Source organism: Anser cygnoides, chromosome Z (genome assembly GCF_040182565.1).
Source record: "Anser cygnoides isolate HZ-2024a breed goose chromosome Z, Taihu_goose_T2T_genome, whole genome shotgun sequence".
NCBI classification, from domain to species: domain Eukaryota; kingdom Metazoa; phylum Chordata; class Aves; order Anseriformes; family Anatidae; genus Anser; species Anser cygnoides.
The window spans coordinates 9,748,872-9,767,035 of record NC_089912.1 but is presented as its reverse complement, the minus strand read 5'-3'; the positions used below and the strand labels follow the sequence as shown (position 1 = coordinate 9,767,035).

The 18,164-nt window shown below is 53.9% G+C and overlaps 1 protein-coding gene across 3 annotated transcripts; it reads right to left on the bottom strand.

The window, feature by feature from the left end:
- Positions 1–990: 990 nt before the first annotated feature.
- Positions 991–13,031, bottom strand: LOC136788977 (coiled-coil domain-containing protein 81-like). 3 transcript variants are annotated; one of them, XM_066988182.1, is made up of 19 exons: positions 10,498–13,030; positions 10,051–10,112; positions 9,752–9,905; positions 9,106–9,362; positions 8,725–8,810; positions 8,195–8,280; positions 7,851–7,956; positions 7,471–7,576; positions 6,495–6,673; positions 5,818–5,935; positions 5,526–5,663; positions 4,832–5,010; positions 4,157–4,274; positions 3,865–4,002; positions 3,167–3,330; positions 2,474–2,594; positions 2,183–2,320; positions 1,479–1,657; positions 991–1,128 (listed from the first exon to the last, which is right to left on the bottom strand). In XM_066988182.1, the coding sequence occupies exons 1-19, from the start codon at positions 10,568–10,570 to the stop codon at positions 1,020–1,022; spliced, it is 2,511 nt and encodes an 836-aa protein (XP_066844283.1). In that variant the 5' UTR covers positions 10,571–13,030; the 3' UTR covers positions 991–1,019. The 3 variants fall into 3 exon arrangements, with proteins under 3 accessions (XP_066844283.1, XP_066844282.1, XP_066844284.1); XM_066988181.1 differs by having other exon boundaries at positions 5,526–5,666; positions 10,498–13,029; XM_066988183.1 differs by lacking the exon at positions 2,183–2,320 and having other exon boundaries at positions 5,526–5,666; positions 10,498–13,031.
- Positions 13,032–18,164: the final 5,133 nt, after the last annotated feature.

Below are 18,164 nucleotides of genomic sequence, written 5' to 3'. Positions count from 1 at the left end.
CTCTGCTCGGCAGGGCAGGGGGTCTACCAATGTTTGGGGTGTCTCACGCCGGTGCCTTTCCTTCAGGCCTGGCAGGGAGTTGCTATCTCCCACTCACACTCCTAGTATTGTTCTTCAGAGACATGACCCATGCACCATGAGAAGAGCTTTGAGCGTGTTGCCTGTGCCATCCACCTCCAGCACGCAGTCAGTAAAGAAGTTCATGGTGAACACTTTTCTTTGCAAGGTAAGAATGCCAATACCCCTGAAGAAGCATTCCACATCCTTTTTGTCCAGCAGGGCACCAGCAAAGAGAAGCAGGGTCTTCTGGATGCACTGCTCTACTCTTTGTCATCGGAAGTGGATGTCTGAGGCAATCAGCTCAAAGTCCAGCAAAGCAAGTAGTGTCTCAGCTAGAAAACAACCTTTTGTTTTTTTTGGACATTCAACTTGGAAAAGCAGACCACTTCTATTGAAGGTCTTAAGTGATGACAGGGAGTGTAGAGAAAGCACCAAAGGAATCCCCCAAGAGAATCCAAGAATCTCCCCAAAGCAGGAGAATGGGTCTGTGGGCCCACTAATTGCAAAATGGATGTCAAGGAAGGTGTACCACAGACAGAAACCTGCTTGTCATTCCCGGCCATTGCTGCAAAGCAGCAAGTCCCTGGCGGCAGATGGTCCTCGTCAGCACTGGGAGAAGCCCTCTGCCACAGGGCCCAAGGTCCCCCTGCACGAGCTGCCCTCCACCGGGAGAGGTGGGAGGGACCATGGGAGCAATACTGGGAGTTGCAGGGCTTTTCCTCTCCTCTTTTGTGTAAAAAAAGGCCATGCAGGGAGCAGCGCGGTCAGTCCAGCTGGCAGCAGGCACCAGCACTCTTTATTTGGCAGTTCATCCTTTGGAAGGCGCCCTTCACACCCCTTGCTAACAGCTCTCACACTGCAAAGGGGGCAGCGCCATGAGCAGAGGTGGGAGCTTCTGCTGGAGTGTCCCTGGTACTGGTGCTGGCGCCTGCCTCAGCTTTCGATGTTGGAGTTGATGGCTACGGCCTCTGCAGCTGGAAGCTGCAGGGCCGCTTGTGGTTTCCTGGCGTGGACGGCACGCCCTGGGCCTTCTCACGGTGGTCCAAGAGCCTTATCTTCTCCCCTTTCCTGCAGGATCCAAAAGAAAGGCCATCAACTTGGGTGGGGAAGAAAGGACAGTAATGTCCCAAGGCCTCACTCAGGCTTCTAGCTGTGGGATGTGTTGCTACGTCCCATGCAGACGCCCACCATCAGACATGGCCCCCTTGGCCCTTTGCACCCACAGCCTTCCCCTCGGGACCTGTGTCATGCCTTGGTTGTGGGGTGCAGAGAGGCCCCCGGGCATGGCATCGCACCCAGCTCCTTCGCGTGTTACAAGGAAGCGGAGGACTCCGAGCGCTGGGAACCCCAGCACACTGCTCCAGGGCTCATGGCCTCCAGGGCTCTTCCCAGGCTCAGCGGGGCTGGCACACACTTACTCTGTCTCTGCTCTCCTGGGGAGCTGCGGCTCTTCCTGCCCCCTCTCTGCTGCCTTCCGGCTCGTAGGGCTTTGGCCTTTCACATTCTGATTCAGCCTCTCCTTCAGCTTCTCGTCGTACTCCTTTCTTAAGAGGAAGGACGGACGTCGGTCACACTCCAGCGAGTGGTGGAAGTTCTTCTGCAAAACGAGAGGAGAGTCTCCTAAAGAACTGCTGCAAGGAGCTGAGGCTGTCCCTCCCAGTGCACGCCTGTACTGAGCAGCAGGGGGCAATCCTCTCCAATGGGGTCTGCTACCAACAGCCAGCTCTTTCAAGGCTGCAGCCCTTGCTCCCTGAGCCCAGGGCAGGGCCCGCCTTTTCTGCCTGGGGGTGTGCTTCTGCCGAGTTAGGTGCCTCGTCCAAGCTCAATTTAGTCTTCAGGGCGCAGGTACTGAGGGCACTGATCCCTCACAGGGAGGTACAGTCCCTCGGCAGACCCGTGCCCATGCCCAGCTCGCTGCTGGCTTGGCCCTTTGCTCCTTGCAACAGCTCCTCCCGCACAGCAACGCGCAGGGGAGTGGACAAATAGCAGGCCCCTGCCTGGCCAGGTGGTGACCACAGCGCTGCTGTGCCGGAGACCTGCGCTGCTCCCCTCCCTCCCAAGGAGTGGGGAAATGCCTGCTTGGGGCTTTTTTTTTCCTGGGGGCTCTGACTGCATGCCATACCTGTCTTCGCTCAAAGATCTGTTTCCGTATGCTGGAATCGTATTTATCCCATGATTCAGCTTTAATTCTTTTGAGCCTGTGGGCCATTAGTATTTGTTCCCGTCTTTCCTCTCTCAGAGCACGCATATAGTACGCTCCCTGCAGGTAAGGGAAACACAACCGTGTGTAGCGTTTGTCTCTGGGGCTGGGCACAGGCAGGAGCACAGGGACGGTGGGCAGCAACAGCTGCCATTTCTGCCCTGCCCTGGAGTCCCCAGGGGGAAACGGGGCTGGCAAATGTCTATGGCGTACCGTGGTTGCAGTTTTCTGAGCAGAAAAACCCAGGCGCTCAGGGGGCCTAGGCTGTAGACGAGCTAGAGGTGTTGGCTTCTTCAATTCCTTCTCAGACCTCTCGTGAATTGGTGGCTCGAATCTAAAAAGACACAGCAGGCTTAGCTTAGGGGAGTACTCTTGGAGGCCGTTTCTAAGAGCTGGGCTCGCAGCTCACACCTTAGCTCCAGCAGCACAAGGTGCTTGTGCAGGAGGAAGACCACGTCTCCACCAGGACAACAGCTGTCCCTTTGATGTTTCCAGTGCTTTTTGGCATGAGCACATGCACTACGGCTGAGGGGAACATCTCACTGGCACAAAACCATCTCACTTCCCCCACTTGTGTGGGGAAGAAGGGACAGAAGTGTCCCAAGGCCTCACTCAGGCCCCTAGCTGTGGGATGTGTTGCAATGTCCCACACAGACGCCCACCATCAGACACGGCCCCCTTGGCCCTTTGCACCCACAGCCTTCCCCTCGAGACCTGTGTCATGCCTTGGCCTTGGGGTGCAGAGAGGCCCCTGGGGGTGGCATCGCACCCAGCTCCTTTCCATGTCACGAGGAAGGGGAGGACTCCGAGCCCAGGGAACCCCAGAACACTCTCACGGTCTCAGGGCCTCCAGGGCTGTTCCCAGGCTCAGCGGGGCTGGTGCACACTCACTCTCTCTGTGCTCACCTGGGGAGCTGTGGCTCTTCCTTCCACCCATCTGATGCTTTCTGATTTGCAGGGCTTTGGCCTTTGTCATTCTCTTTCATCCTCTCCTTCAGCTTCTTGTCGTACTCCTTTCTCAACAGGCAGGAAGGACGTCGGCCACATTCCAGCTGGTGGTAGACGGGGTTCTGCAAAACCAGAAGAGAGTCTCCTAAAGAACTGCTGCACAGAGCTGAGGCTACCCTTTCCAGGGCACTCCTGCAGTAAATGGCGCTGAGCAGCAGCGGGCTACCCTCTCCAATGGGGTCTCTTTCCAACAGCCAGCGCTTTCAAGGCTGCAGCCCTTGCTCCCTGAGCCCAGGGCAGGGCCCGCCTTTTCTGCATGTGAGTGCGCTTCTGCTGAGTTAGGTGCCTCACACAGGCTCACTTTAGTCTTGAGAGCGCAGGTACTGTGGGCACTGATCCCTCGCAGGGATGTATGGTCCCTCGGCAGACCCGTGCCCATGCCCAGCTCGCTGCTGGCTTTGCCCTTTGCTTCTTGCAACAGCCAATTCCGCACGGCAACGCGCAGGGGAGCGGGCAGACAGCAGGCACCTGCCTGGCCAGGTGGTGACCAGAACACTGCTGTGCCAGAGACCTGCACTGCTCACCTCCCTCCCAAGGAGTGGGGAAATGCCTGCTGGGGGCATTTCTTTCATGGGGGCTCTGAATGCATGACATACCTTTTCTCGCTCCCTGCTCCTACTCCGTAGGATTGCATCGTATTCCCCCCAGATTTCATCTTCAACCTGTTTGCGCTCGTGGGCCATCAGTATTCTGTGCCGTCTTTCTTCCATCTGAGCACGCACAGAGCGCGCCCTCTGCAGGCAAGGGAAACACAACCGAGTGCAGCGTTAGTCTCCTGGGGCTGGGCACAGGCAGGAGCACAGGGACGGTGGGCAGCAACAGCTGCTGCTTCTGCCCTGCTCTGGAGTCTCCAAGGGCAAACGGGGCTGGCAAATGGCTATAGCGTACCGTTGTTGGAGGGTCCTGAGGTTTATCCGGGCGCTCAGGGGGTGTAGGCTGTGGATGAGCTGGAGGTGTTGGCTTCTTCAGCTCCTTCTCAGACCTCTTGTGAATTGGTGGCTCGAATCTAAAAAGACACAGCAGGCTGAGCTTCTGGGAGTACTCTTGGAGGCCGTTTCTAAGAGCTGGGCTTGCAGCTCACACCTTAGCTCCAGCAGCACAAGGTGCTTGTGCAGGAGGAAGACCACGTCTCCACCAGGACAACAGCTGTCCCTTTGATGTTTCCAGTGCCTTTTGGCATAAGCACATGCACTGCATCCAAGGGAAACATCTCATTGGCACAAAACCATCTCACTTCCCTCACTTGTGTGGGGAAGAAGGGACAGAAATGTCCCAAGGCCTCACTCAGGCCCCTAGCTGTGGGATGTGTTGCAATGTCCCACACAGACGCACATCATCAGACACGGCCCCTTGGCCCTTTGCACCCACAGCCTTCCCCTGGGACCTGTGTCATGCCTCAGCCTGGGGGTGCGGAGAGGCCCCTGGGGGTGGCATCACACCCAGCTCCATCCGGTGTCACGAGGAAGGGGAGGACTCCGAGCGCTGGGATCCCCAGAACACTGCTCCAGGGCTCATGGCCTCCAGGGGGATTCCCAGGCCGCAGTTGTACCTGTGCACACTTACTCTCTCTGTGCTCTCCTCAGGGGCTGTGGGTCTTCGTGCCATCCTTCTGGTGCCTTCTGGCTCACAGGGCTTAGGCCTTCCTCATTCTCTTTCATCCTCTCCTTTACCTTCTCGTCGTACTCCATTCTGACACGGAAGGAAGGATGTTGGTCACACTCCAGCGGGTGGCGGAAGTTTTTCTGCAAAACCAGAAGAGAGTTTCCTAAAGAACTGCTGCAAGGAGCTGAGGCTGCCCCTCCCAGTGCACTCCTGCAGCAAATGGCGCTGAGCAGCAGCCAGCTACCTTCTCCAGTGGGGTCTCCTATGAACAGCCAGCGCTTTCAAGGCTGCAGCCCTTGCTCCCGGAGCCCAGGGCAGGGACTGCCTTTTCTGCATGGATGTGTGCTTCTGCTGAGTTAGGTGCCTCGCACAGGCTCACTTTAGTCTTCAGAGCGCAGGTACTGCGGGCTCTGATCCCTTGCAGAAAGGTACTGTCTCCCGGCAGACCTGTGCCCATGCCCAGCTCACTGCTGGCTTGGCCCTTTGCTCCTTTCAGCGTGCAGGGGAGCAGGCAGACAGCAGGCCCCTTGAGTGGCCAGGTGGTGACTGTAACGCTGCCATGCCGGAGACCTGCACTGCTCCCCTCCCTCCCAAGGAGTGGGGAAATGCCTGCTGGGGGCATTTTTTTCCTGGGGGCTCTGAATGCATGCCATACCTGCCTGTGCTCCATCATCAGCCTCTGCAACGTTGAATCATATTGGTTCCAGGTTGCAGCCTCAAGCTTTTTGAGCTTATGGTCCATCAGTATACGGTGCCGTCTTTCTTCTATTTTAGTACGTACAGAGCGTACTCCCTGCTGACAAGGGAAACACAACCATATGCAGGGTTAGTCTCCTGGGGCTGGGCACAGGCAGGAGCACAGAGACGGTGGGCAGCAACAGCTGCTGCTTCTGCCCTGCTCTGGAGTCTCCAAGGGCAAACGGGGCTGGCAAATAACTATGGCGTACCGGTCTTGAAGAGTCCTGAGCAAAAGCCCTGTGCTCAGGGGGCTTAGGCTGTGGATGAGCTGGAGGTTTTGGCTTCTTCAGCTCCTCGTCAGACCTCTCATGAAGTGGTGGCAATAATCTAGAAAGACACAGCAGGCTTAGCTTCTGGGAGTACACTTGGAGACCGTTTCTAAGAGCTGGGCTCGCAGCTCACACCTTAGCTCCAGCAGCACAAGGTGCTTGTGCAGGAGGAAGACCACGTCTCCACCAGGACAACAGCTGTCCCTTTGATGTTTCCAGTGCTTTTTGGCATGAGCACATGCACTACGGCTGAGGGGAACATCTCACTGGCACAAAACCATCTCACTTCCCCCACTTGTGTGGGGAAGAAGGGACAGAAGTGTCCCAAGGCCTCACTCAGGCCCCTAGCTGTGGGATGTGTTGCAACGTCCCACAGAGATGCCCACCATCAGACGCGACCCCCTTGGCCCTTTGCACCCACAGCCTTCCCCTCTGGACCTGTGTCAAGTCCCGGCCTGGGGGTGCGGAGAGGCCCCTGGGGGTGGCATCGCACCCTGCTCCTTTCCATGTCACGAGGAAGGGGAGGACGACAAGCCCTGGGAACCCCAGAACATGGCTCAGGGTCTCAGGGCCTCCAGGGCTCTTCCCAGGCCTCGGTTGGACCTGTGCACACTTACTCTGTCTGTGCTGTCCTCGGGGGCTGTGGCTCTTCGTGCCATCCCTGTGGTGCCTTCTGGCTCGTATGTCTTTGGCCTTTATCATTCTGCTTCATCCTCTCTTTGAACATCTGATCGTACTCCTTTCTCACGATGTGGGAAGGACGTCGCAAGCACTTGAGCAATTGGCAGAAGGGTCTCTGCAAAACCAGAAGAGAGTCTCCTAAAGAACTGCTGCAAGGAGCTGAGGCTGCCCCTCCCAGTGCACTCCTGCAGCAAATGGCGCTGAGCAGCAGTGGGCTACCCTCTCCAATGGGGTCTGCTACCAACAGCCAGTGCTTTCAAGGCTACAGCCCTTGCTCCCTGAGCCCAGGGCACGGCCTGCCGTTTCTGCCTGGGGGTGTGCTTCTGCTGAGTTAGGTGCCTTGCACAGGCTCACTTTAGTCTTCAGAGCGCAGGTACTGCGGGCTCTGATCCCTTGCAGAGAGGTACAGTCTCCCGGCAGACCCGTGCCCATGCCCAGCTCGCTGCTGGCTTGGCCCTTTGCTCCTTTCAGCGTGCAGGGGAGCGGGCAGACAGCAGGCCCCTTGAGTGGCCAGGTGGTGACTGTAACGCTGCCATGCCGGAGACCTGCACTGCTCCCCTCCCTCCCAAGGAGGAGGGCAAATGCCTGCTGGGGGCATTTTTTCCTGGGGACTCTGAAAACACGCCATGCTCCATGCTCCTACTCCATATGCATACATAGTATTGGTCCCACATTTCAGCTTCAATCTTTTTGAGCCTGTGGCCCATCAGTATGCGTTCCTGTCTTTCTTCTATCTGAGTGCACACAGAGCACACTCCCTGCAGGCAAGGGAAACACAACCGCGTACAGCATTAGTCTCCTGGGGCTGGGTACATGCAGGAGCACAGGGATGGTGGGCAGCATCAGCTGCTGCTTCTGCCTTGCTCTGGAGACCCCAAAGTGGAACGGGGCTGGCAAATACCTATGGCGTACCATTGTTGGAGGGTCCAGAGGAAAAGCCGTGGATGGCCGTGGATGAGCTGGAGGTTTTGGCTTCTTCAGCTCTTCCCCTGATCTCTCATGAATTGGTGGCAGGAATCTAAAAAGACACAGCAGGCTTAGCTTATGGGAGTACTCTTGGAGGCAGTTTCTAAGAGCTGGGCTCGCAGCTCACACCTTAGCTCCAGCAGCAGAAAGTGCTTATGCAGGAGGAAGACCATGTCTCCACCAGGACAACAGCTGTCCCTTTGATGTTTCCAGTGCTTTTTGGCATGAGCACATGCACTGCAGCCTATGGAAACTTCTTACTGGCACAAAAGGCTCTTGCCTTTATGTCCCCCAACTCCACCACAACACTTCTCCAGCAGGCTCACCTGGCTTGGTCACCCTGCTTGTTTTTATCCTCCTTGGTTTTCTTCTCTGCCGTCTTGGCTAGAGAAACCCTCCTCTGAGCCAGCACCACCGGGTCCAGCACACTCACTGCAAGAGAACACCACGATGTCACCTCTGTGTCTGTGCAGGGCAGCGGCAGCAGCAGAGCTGCTCAGCCGTGCCCACCCACACTCATTGCCGACCCTAGGAGCCACCATTCCTGGGGCATTTTGTCCCACACAGCTGCCTTCTCTCCCATGCCCCACACATCAACATTGGCTCTCCTGCCCTGCGAGGACGAGAGGAGAACATGCAACCCCCTGCCAGAAGCCCACTGGGACATTACCTCTTCGGCCACCCTTGCCCCAAGGCTGCGGATCTCTTTTGGGCTTGATGGAAATCGGATTGCAGTGCGGGTCCTGAAGTATAAGCCTGGAAACAGATAGACACCACTTGTCAAAAGAGGCACTGTGTTCCCTTGGTGTCCCACACTAAGAAGCTGCTGGCAGGGTTCTTTGGGAGCTACTGCTGAACCTTTGGAGGACACAATGGCCTGTGCAAGCTGAGGGGCCCCACAGCCTCCAGAAGCTTCTTCCCGCGCTTCCCTCTCCTTCCCGCCAGACCCAACACAAGTCCTCCTCGCTGTCCCCTCACACCCTCCCACCACTCTCAGGGACCCTCAACTGCAGACTGGCCGCTTCATCTGCACTGCCCAGAAGGACTGAGCAGGGGGTCAGCCTGGAAGCCCTCCCAGCAACGAGCTGGTCCTGCCTCACTTTGGCAGGAGAGAAGCACCATGAAGGGGCTGCACCCAAAGCACGAGCTGGGCACCAGCTCCCCTGGCCAGCCAGATGTTGCAGAAGAGATGGCACTCACGTTGGTAGTGTGATGAAACTATTTCCACTGATACGAGTATATTTATTTTTGCCGTCAGATGCAATCATATCCGTCATCTTGGAGTCCTGAAATGGGACAGACACACGTCAGCAGAAGCCGAGGATATGGGCTCCTTGCTCCCAAAGGTAGCAAACGTTCCCACTGCTCAGGGACATGGCTGCCTCTCCAAAATCCTCGCCCCACTTTCTCCTTTGGTGTCATTAGCCCCTCACACAAACAGGCCCAGGTGCTACCGAGAGTTTGTATAGCTCCTCGAGCCTGTCTCACCCGATGGCGAGGCAGGCAAGGAGAAAGCAGTTTGAGAGAGCTTTGACAGCATTGCCAGAGCTGCCAGCAGCCCCGGAGACACGAACCACTCACCGTGAGAAGAGCTTCATACATGTTGTCTGTGTCATCCACCTCCAGCAGGAACTCAGTGTAGAAGTTCATGGTGACCACTTTTCTTCGCACAGTAAGAATGCCGATACCCTTGAAGAAGAATTCCACATCCTTTTTGTCCAGGAGGGCACCAGCGAAGAGAAGCAGGGTCTCATGGATGCACTGCTCTACTATTTCTGGTCGGAAGTGGATGTCTGAGGCAATCTGCTCAAAGTCCAGCGGAGCAAATGGTGTCTCAACTAGAAAACAACCATGAAGCAACAACGTCAGTCCCCACGCATTTCAGCAAACTCACACACTAAGTGTGGGCAGCGCCCAGCCCTCGTGCAATGCTGTGCCACGGGGAAGGCCCTTGCCAGCTTTGGCCACATCTCCAGAGCAGAGCAGATGGGGAACAGAAGGCCAAGGGAAGCTTTGCCACCTGCTACGAGCATCCAGCTAGAGGGTGGGACGAGCCGCAAAGAGGGGGCTGACTCCCAGGGGAGGGGCAGGTTCTGGGATGCTGTATGTGCACCCACACTCGGCCTGTCCATGTTGCAAGACACTTTGCTCTGCCATGGCACAGGGACGACTGCATGGAGCAAAAGGCAAGGGCTGCACAGGGAAAGCAAAGCAAAAAGCTTCTTACTAGAAATTTCGTTCTCGGCACACTTGAGCTTGTAAAATGTCATCATAAACCTGCAGGGCTTGAACACGGGTTTCTGAACAACCATAGCCTTGCCATCGGCACTAGTGGTGTCTGCTGGCACAACGGCAAAGGTTCCGATTCCAATATTCACCACCTGAAAACGCAAGCAAGAAGAGGGATCAATGGCAGTGCTGGGCAGAGCTGCAAGGGTGCTGCGTGACTTGCGGGCCCTGAAGATGGTGCTGCGTGGCCCAGGTCCAAAGGGGCAAGATGGGCCAGGGGCAGGATGTAAGGCTCACCTGCTTCCGCAACAGCTGCCTTCTGATGTATTTGGATGTACTATCCCACACTTGGCAGATTTCTGGAAAGCAAAAGACAGATCCCAAGATGCGGCGAGTTGGCAATGCCCATGAAGTCTGAACCCCCATAGCCACAGAGGTGACAGTGGTGTGTGATCAAGCTCTGCCTTGCCCTCAGCCAGCACTCGCACTGCTGGGGCAAGCTGCTGCACAGCTCCTGGACCTTGCCCAGCTTGCAAGCCCGCACTGTGCCCAGGACAGGCCTGGGGAGGAAGGGGAGGCATCAGATGCACCTTGGGAAGCACATTTGATGCACTCAGGGCTCTCCTTGCATACGCCAGGACCCTTCAGAAGACCTTCCCCCGGCAGTGGCAGCCCCAAGCTTTCCACAGCTCATGTCCATCTTTGCGACAACAGTGCTCCCACAAGGGCCCCCCAGGGCCTTACCTTTGCTGGTGAGCTCCTTAATTAATGAAAGTTCCTCAGGCTTCAAGGGGCTGAAGAGCAGGTAGTGCTTCATCTTTGCCCCTGCCTTACAGCAGCTGGGAAAGAGGTGCTCTTCCTGCTACAAAACTCCCTTGGCTCCTCCTCCTTCTCCTCCTCAACACTTCCCAACCAGCGTTCTCTCCCACAGGCTCCCCTCGCCTTCTGCTGCTGGCAGAGCAGCTCCTGTGGAGCAGAGCAGCGCTGGCGAGAGCAACTCCAACACCTCCCAGGCCTTGCTGGGAAGTGTGGCCGGGCACGGCGGGGACGGGGTTTTATAGCTGAGCCCCATGATGTCACCCACCGTGTCACAAAGGGGCCGACACCTCATAGGCCACGCACATCTCGCCTCAGCATGGGCGGGGGACCAGAGTGAGGCCCCTGAGGCGGCGGTGCTGACGCCTCTGCCTCCGTCTCTCACCTCAGCCGCCCTCCGCTTGGCAGAGAGAAACTTTGGGAAGCAGGCAAGGGAAGTGCAGCAAGGCCGAAGGAGCTTCGTGCACTCAGAACACGGCTGCAGAGCGCAAGGTAACTCTGTCAGAGGCCACAAGGAGAAGCCACCACTTTGCTTCGCGAGACAACACCGAGCCCCTCGTATACCCCAGTCGCACTGTGATGAACTTCATTCAGCACACGACGATCTACAAAGGAAGACCTCAACAGCACGTGGCACGGGAGCTGCTGCAAGGCCTTCCAACGGGAAGCACCTGGAACATGCATCCTCCCCCACACGCTCACAGTCCTAGAAGGCTTCACTAGGCAGGGCTCTCAACTTCCCAGCGCTCTGCTCAGCAAGCCCTACATCCCTCTACCCCATGAGCACAGCTGCAGAAGCAGTGAGTATGCTAAAGCCAGCCTCCTCAAGAAAGTCTTGTAGGCAGAAGGAAAGAGGAGACGGGTACCCCAGCAAAGAGCAAAGGTTCCATCAGCTCAATCCCCAACACAGGACCAGCAAGGACAATCGGAAGGGCTGGAGCTCCCTCCAAAAAAAGTAACAATGAGCCATCATCGAAAAGAGCATGGTGCAGTGGATGGCAGGTACCAGCAGACGAGGCATGGTCACTAGCTCTGAGTGTGGCTTTTTTTTTTTTTTGTCTTCTTTTTCCCTTTCTTCTTATCATTTTTTTTATTTTTTTTTTTTCCTGAGAGAAACACTTGCCTGTCTCTGCCTGTGTGCAGGTTTCTTACTTGGGAGACAGCGACCAAAGGTGGCAAGATTTGTTCATCTTCTTAATCTGCTGATCCTATCAGCAAGGGTTAGAGGGAAAATGGTGTGGGAGGAGAGTCGGGACCTCACTATGACTGTTCCGAGGGAAGATGTAGGGTATATAATAAATAACACACCTGTGCTGTTTTACTTTCTCTTCCCGTTGAAGTCTTATCTTTATGTCTCAAGGGATGAACAACCTTTTCCTTCTTTTTTCTTCCCGTATGCTGTGTTTATTCTAGTTTGCCTTGTCCTTCACAACAGCGGTCCCATCTTCTCTGAATTTCCCCCGACGTTGCACTTGTGTTTAGACTGTTAGTTGTAAGGAGGACACATTTGGGACTGCACTTCCTTCTGTGAGGCTGGGTTAAGCTCTGAATTACACACTTGCTGAATATTAATAGCAGTGTGGTAGCAGCAGAGCATTTGTGCAGCTCAGTACTCAAATCTCCTTCTGCAGGCTTGCACTTCAGCCATTAGTCCCCCTGTCTATATCCAATGCCCTCTTCTTGTCTTCCAAGCCAGTCCTTTCACCACATAATTTTAAGAGGCCTATCAAGCGTGACTTCCTCCTGGTGAATCCGAGGAATCTGGGGGTGCACAGGGAGCTGGGAGGGGACACAGCCAGGACAGCTGACCCCAACTGGCCAAAGGGATGTCCCATAGCATGTGGTGCCATGTGGGACAATAACACTGGGGGGGTTGGCGGGAGAGGCCACTGTTGCTGAGCAACAAGGTGGGCATCAGTTGGCTTGTGGTGACCAGTTGCATTGTGCATCACCTGCTTTGTTTATTCTTGTTATAGCTTTTTTTTTTCTTTTCCTTTCTTTATTCCTTTTTAAACTGTCCTGATCTCAACCCTTTTTCATCACATTTTCTCCTCACTTTCCTTTGAGTAGGGGGAGGGCGAGAGACCGGTGTGGTAAAGTTTAGCTAGCCATCACTGTGAAAGCACCTCACGGCTAACGGTGTTTTCTTTAGCTAATCAGAATTTTCCCTGCTACTGCTTGTTTTTGCTGCCTCCCATCTCTTTGCTAAACATTTCTAGAAAGACTCTGTCTCCATCTTGTTCATGACTATCGACAAGGAGCTGAATATACCTATAAGATTCCCCCTTCCATTTCTCTTTTTCTAAACTAAACAAACCCAGATTTTTCATTCTGTCATATGTGACACCCCTGTAACCATCCTCGGAGACCTTAATTTTGCTCATCCCAAATTCTCAATATCTGGGTGATTCCAAACCTGGAGCAGGCATAGTCCTAAAACTGTTGAATAGGGGGGAATCAGTTTTTCCTACTGCCTATGTACAATTTCCATAGATGGAAATTCCACTCCATAAATGGATTTCCACTCACCACCCTCAGAGTAAAGATTTTCTTCCTTATATCTAACCTAACTCTACCCTCTTTTAATTTAAAGGCATTACCCCTAGTCCTGTCACTATACTCCCTGACAAAGAGTGCCTCTCCAGCTTTCCTGTAGGCCCCTTTAGGTATTGGAAGGCCATGTAACATCTCCCTGGAGCCTTCTCTTCTCCAGGCTGAACAACCCCAGATCTCTCAGCCTGTCTTTATAGGAGAGGTGCTCCAGCCCTTTGATCATCCTTGTGGCCCTCCTCTGGGCTTGTTCTAATACATCCATGGCCTTCCTGTGTTGGGTAGAGGCCCCAGAGCTGAACGCAGCACTCCTGGCAGGGTCTCATGAGATCAGAGCAGAGGGGAACAATCACCTCCCTTGCCCTGATGGCCACGCTGCTTTTGATGCAACCCAGGATACGGATGGCTTTCTGAGCTACAAGTGCACATGGCTGACCACGTTGAGCTTCATGTCAACCAGCGCCCCCAGGTCCTTCTCCGCAGAGCTGCTCTCAATCCATTCTTCTCCCAGCCTTTATTTGTGCTGGGGATTGCTCCAGCCCAGATGCAGGACCTTGCACTTGGACTTGTTGAACTCCATGAGGTTCACAAAGACTCACCTCTCAGGTCTGCCTGGGTCCTTCTGGATGGCATCCCTTCCCTCCAGCCTGTCTGCTGTCCCACACAGCTTTGTGTCATCATCAAACTTGCTGATTGTGCACTCAGTCCCACTGTCCATGTCACCAACAAAGATGTTGAACAGCACCAATCCCAATACTAATCCCTGAGGAATACCACTCATTACTGATCTCCACCTGGATATGAAGCTGTTGACCACAATTCTTTGAGTGCGACCATCTAGCCAATTCCTTACCCACCAAGTGGTCCATCTGTCAAATCCATGTCTCTCCAATTTAGAGACAAAGATATAATGGGGGACAGTGTCAAATGCTTTGCACCAGACCAGGTAGATGACACTAGTTGCTCGTCCCCTATCCACCAATACTGTAACCCCATTGTAGAAGGCCACCAGATTTGCCAGGCATGATTTGCCCTCACTGAAGACATGTTGGCTGTCACCAATCACCTCCTTATCTTCCATGTGCCTTAGTAGAGTTTCCAGGAGGATCTGCTCCACGATCTTGCCAGGCACAGAGGTGAGACTGACTGGCCTGTAGTTCCCCCAGTCTTCCTTTTTTCCCTTTTTGAAAATGGTGGCATTTTTGGTTTCTTTGTTTCTCACTTCTCTAAATTGTTAGTAATAGGCAATAAATCTTGCTGTCTCCCTAATCTGAGTCTGTTTTGCCCGTTATGATAACTGTTGAGTGATGTTCCCATCCTTATCTCAACCTTTGAGCCCTTTGTGTCGTATTTTCTCCCCCTCCTCAAAGAGGAAGGAGGAGTGAGAGACCAGCCGTGGTAGAACTTGGCTGCCCACCTGAGTAAAACCAGGTGGGTTTTTTACATTTCTCTTTTTCTAAACTAAACAAACCCAGATTTTTCATTCTGTCATATGTGACACCCCTGTAACCATCCTCGGAGACCTTAATTTTGCTCATCCCAAATTCTCAATATCTGGGTGATTCCAAACCTGGAGCAGGCATAGTCCTAAAACTGTTGAATAGGGGGGAATCAGTTTTTCCTACTGCCTATGTACAATTTCCATAGATGGAAATTCCACTCCATAAATGGATTTCCACTCACCACCCTCAGAGTAAAGAATTTCTTCCTTATATCTAACCTAAATCTACCCTCTTTTAATTTAAAGGCATTACCCCTAGTCCTGTCACTATACTCCCTGACAAAGAGTGCCTCTCCAGCTTTCCTGTAGGCCCATTTAGATATTGGAAGGCCGTGTAACGTCTCCCTGGAGCCTTCTCTTTTCCAGGCTGAACAACCCCAGATCTCTTGGCGTGTTTCATAGGAGAGTTGCTCTGGCCTTTTGATCATCCTTGTGGACCTCCTCTGGGCTTGTCTCACAGAGGTGAGACTGACTGGCCTGTAGTTCCCCCAGTCTTCCTTTTTTCCCTTTTTGAAAATGGTGGTTACGTTTCCTCTCTTCCAGCCAGTGGGAACTTCACTGGACTGCCACGACTTCTCAAGTATGATGGACAGTGGCTTAGCAACTGTATCTGCCAGTTTCCTCGGGACCTGTGGATCCATCTTATCAGGTCCCATGGACTTGTGCACCTTCAGGTTCCTTAGCTTGTCTTGAACCTGATCTCCTACAGTGGGAGATTAATTTTCTCACCCAGTACTGGGATGGCTCTGGATGGCGAAGATGCCAGCCTTGAAGCACAGAAGAGACTCATAGTGATGTTCTGGCCACTGAAGGTATCACTGTACTGGCTCAACAGTGGGAAACAAATAAGGGAGCTTTTTCTAATCTTATAAATTTTACAGCCTGGAATCAAAATGAGCTCAGAAAGCCAAAACAGTTTTGGTAAGGCTTATGCAAAAGGCCATGTCTGATTCACATCACCCAAGGGAGCTATTTCTGTGAAATATGGCCTGACTGCAGCCAGCACTGCCTCATTGCTCTCTGCTCCACATGGAGAGACAATCACAACCCAAAGTACTCAACGTGTATTGTCATCTGTTTCCCTTAAGGCCATATCATGATAGTGATGAATGAATGGAACTAGCTGAAATAAATATCCCCCACATCAGTAAGGCTCTTTTTAAAGGCCTACGCACAGTACCCAAGCAGGTACCTAATTCAAATGACTAAGTCCTAAACTTACCTAAGGATGCTATGGATGCTCTGGATCCCACAGTTACTGTGCCATACTCCGAAAGAAAAGCTGGGGAGACTTAAAGACAACTTATCACAGTATCACACAGTATCACAGTATCACAGATTTCTAGGTTGGAAGAGACCTCAAGATCATCGAGTCCAACCTTCGACCTAACACTACGTACTCCACTAAACCATATCGCTAAGCTCTACATCTAAACGTCTTTTAAAGACCTCCAGGGATGGTGACTCCACCACCTCCCTGGGCAGCCCGTTCCAATGCTTAATAACCCTTTCGGTAAAGAAGTACTTCCTAACATCCAACCTAAAACTCCCCTGTCGCAACTTGAGCCCATTCCCCCTCGTCCTGTCACCAGGCACGTAGGAGAACAGACCAACCCCCACCTCTCTACAGCCTCCTTTAAGGTAACTGTAGAGAGCGATAAGGTCGCCCCTGAGCCTCCTCTTCTCCAGGCTGAACAAGCCCAGCTCCCTCAGCCGCTCCTCCTAAGACTTGTTCTCCAGACTCCTCACCAGCTTGGTCGCCCTTCTCTGGACTCGCTCGAGCACGTCCATGTCCTTCCTGTAGCGAGGGGCCCAAAACTGAACACAGTACTCAAGGTGCGGCCTCACCAGAGCCGAGTACAGGGGCACAATCACTTCCCTAGACCTGCTGGCCACACTGCTTCTTATACAGGCCAGGATGCTGTTGGCCTTCTTGGCCATCTGGGCACACTGCTGGCTCATATTCAGCCGACTATCAACCAATACTCCCAGGTCCTTCTCGGCCAGGCAGCTTTCCAGCCACTCATCTCCCAGCCTGTAGCGCTGCTTGGGGTTGTTGCGCCCCAGGTGCAGGACCCGGCACTTGGCCTTGTTGAACTTCATACAGTTGACCTCAGCCCATCGCTCCAGCCTATCCAGATCCTCCTGCAAAGCCTTCCTGCCCTCGAGCAGATCGACACACGCACTTAGCTTGGTGTCATCTGCAAACTTACTGAGGGTGCACTGGACGCCCTCATCCAGATCATCGATAAAGATATTAAAGAGGGCCGGCCCCAGTACCGAGCCCTGGGGGACACCACTAGTGACCGGCCTCCAACCAGATTTGACTCCATTCACCACAACTCTCTGGGCCCGGCTATCCAGCCAGTTTCTAACCCAGCGAAGCGTACGCCAGTCCAAGCCCCGAGCAGCCAGTTTCTTGAGGAGAATGTTGTGGGGAACTGTGTCAAAAGCCTTACTGAGGTCAAGGTAAACCACATCCACAGCCTTTCCCTCATCCACCAAGCGCGTCACTTGGTCATAGAGGGAGATCGGGTTCGTCAAGCAGGACCTGCCTTTCATAAACCCATGCTGACTGGGCCTGATCGCCTGCTTGCCCTGCAAGTGCTGCGTGATGACCCTCAAGATAATCTGCTCCATGAGCTTTCCTGGCACTGAGGTCAAACTGACAGGCCTATAGTTCCCTGGGTCTGCCCTGCAGCCCTTCTTATAGATGGGCGTCACATTGGCTAGCCGCCAGTCAACTGGGACCTCCCCTGATAGCCAGGACTGCCGATAAATGATGGAAAGCGGCTCAGCCAGCTCCTCCGCCAGTTCTTTCAGTACCCTCGGGTGCATCCCATCCGGCCCCATCGACTTGCGCACATCCAAGTTCCGTAGCAGGTCGCCAACCATTTCCTCATGGATAGCGAAGGCCACATCCTGCTCCCCATCCCCTTCCACCAGCTCAAGGCACTGGGTATCCAGAGAACAACCGGTATTGCCGCTAAAGGCTGAGGCAAAGGCGGCATTAAGCACCTCAGCCTTTCCCTCATCCTTAGTAACTAGGTTTCCCCTCGCATCCAGTAAAGGATGGAGATTCTCCTTAGTCCTCCGTTTCGCGTTGATATATTTGTAAAAGGATTTTTTGTTCTCTTTAACGGCAGTAGCCAGGTTGAGCTCCAGATGAGCTTTGGCCTTTCTAATTTTCTCCCTGCACAGCCTCGCTACATCCTTGTAGTCCTCCTCAGTGGCCTGCCCTTTTTTCCAAAGATTATAAACCCTCTTTTTTCTGGTAAGCACAAGCCGCAACTCTCTGTTGAGCCAGGCCGGTCTTCTTCTACGCCGGCTCGTCTTTGGGCACGTGGGGACGGACCGCTCCTGTGCCATCACGATTTCCTTCTTGAGGAGTGCCCAGCCTTCCTGGACTCCTCTGCCCTTCAGAACCGCCTCCCAAGGGACTCGGCCAAGCAGCGTCCTGAGCAGCTCAAAGTCAGCCCTCCGGAAGTCCAATACAGCAGTTTTACTGGTCCCCTTCCTGGCCTCGCCAAGAATAGAGAACTCT

Excerpts from the sequence above, each read along its gene's own strand:
- LOC136788977 (XM_066988181.1), bottom strand. The coding sequence starts at position 10,570 with ATGAAGCACTACCTGCTCTTCAGCCCCTTGAAGCCTGAGGAACTTTCA. Across the intron at positions 6,674-7,470 it reads CTCTGGACCCTCCAACAATG|AGACCCTTCTGCCAATTGCT; the intron begins GTACGCCATAGG and ends CTGGTTTTGCAG. Across the intron at positions 4,003-4,156 it reads CTCAGGACCCTCCAACAACG|AGGGCGCGCTCTGTGCGTGC; the intron begins GTACGCTATAGC and ends CCTTGCCTGCAG.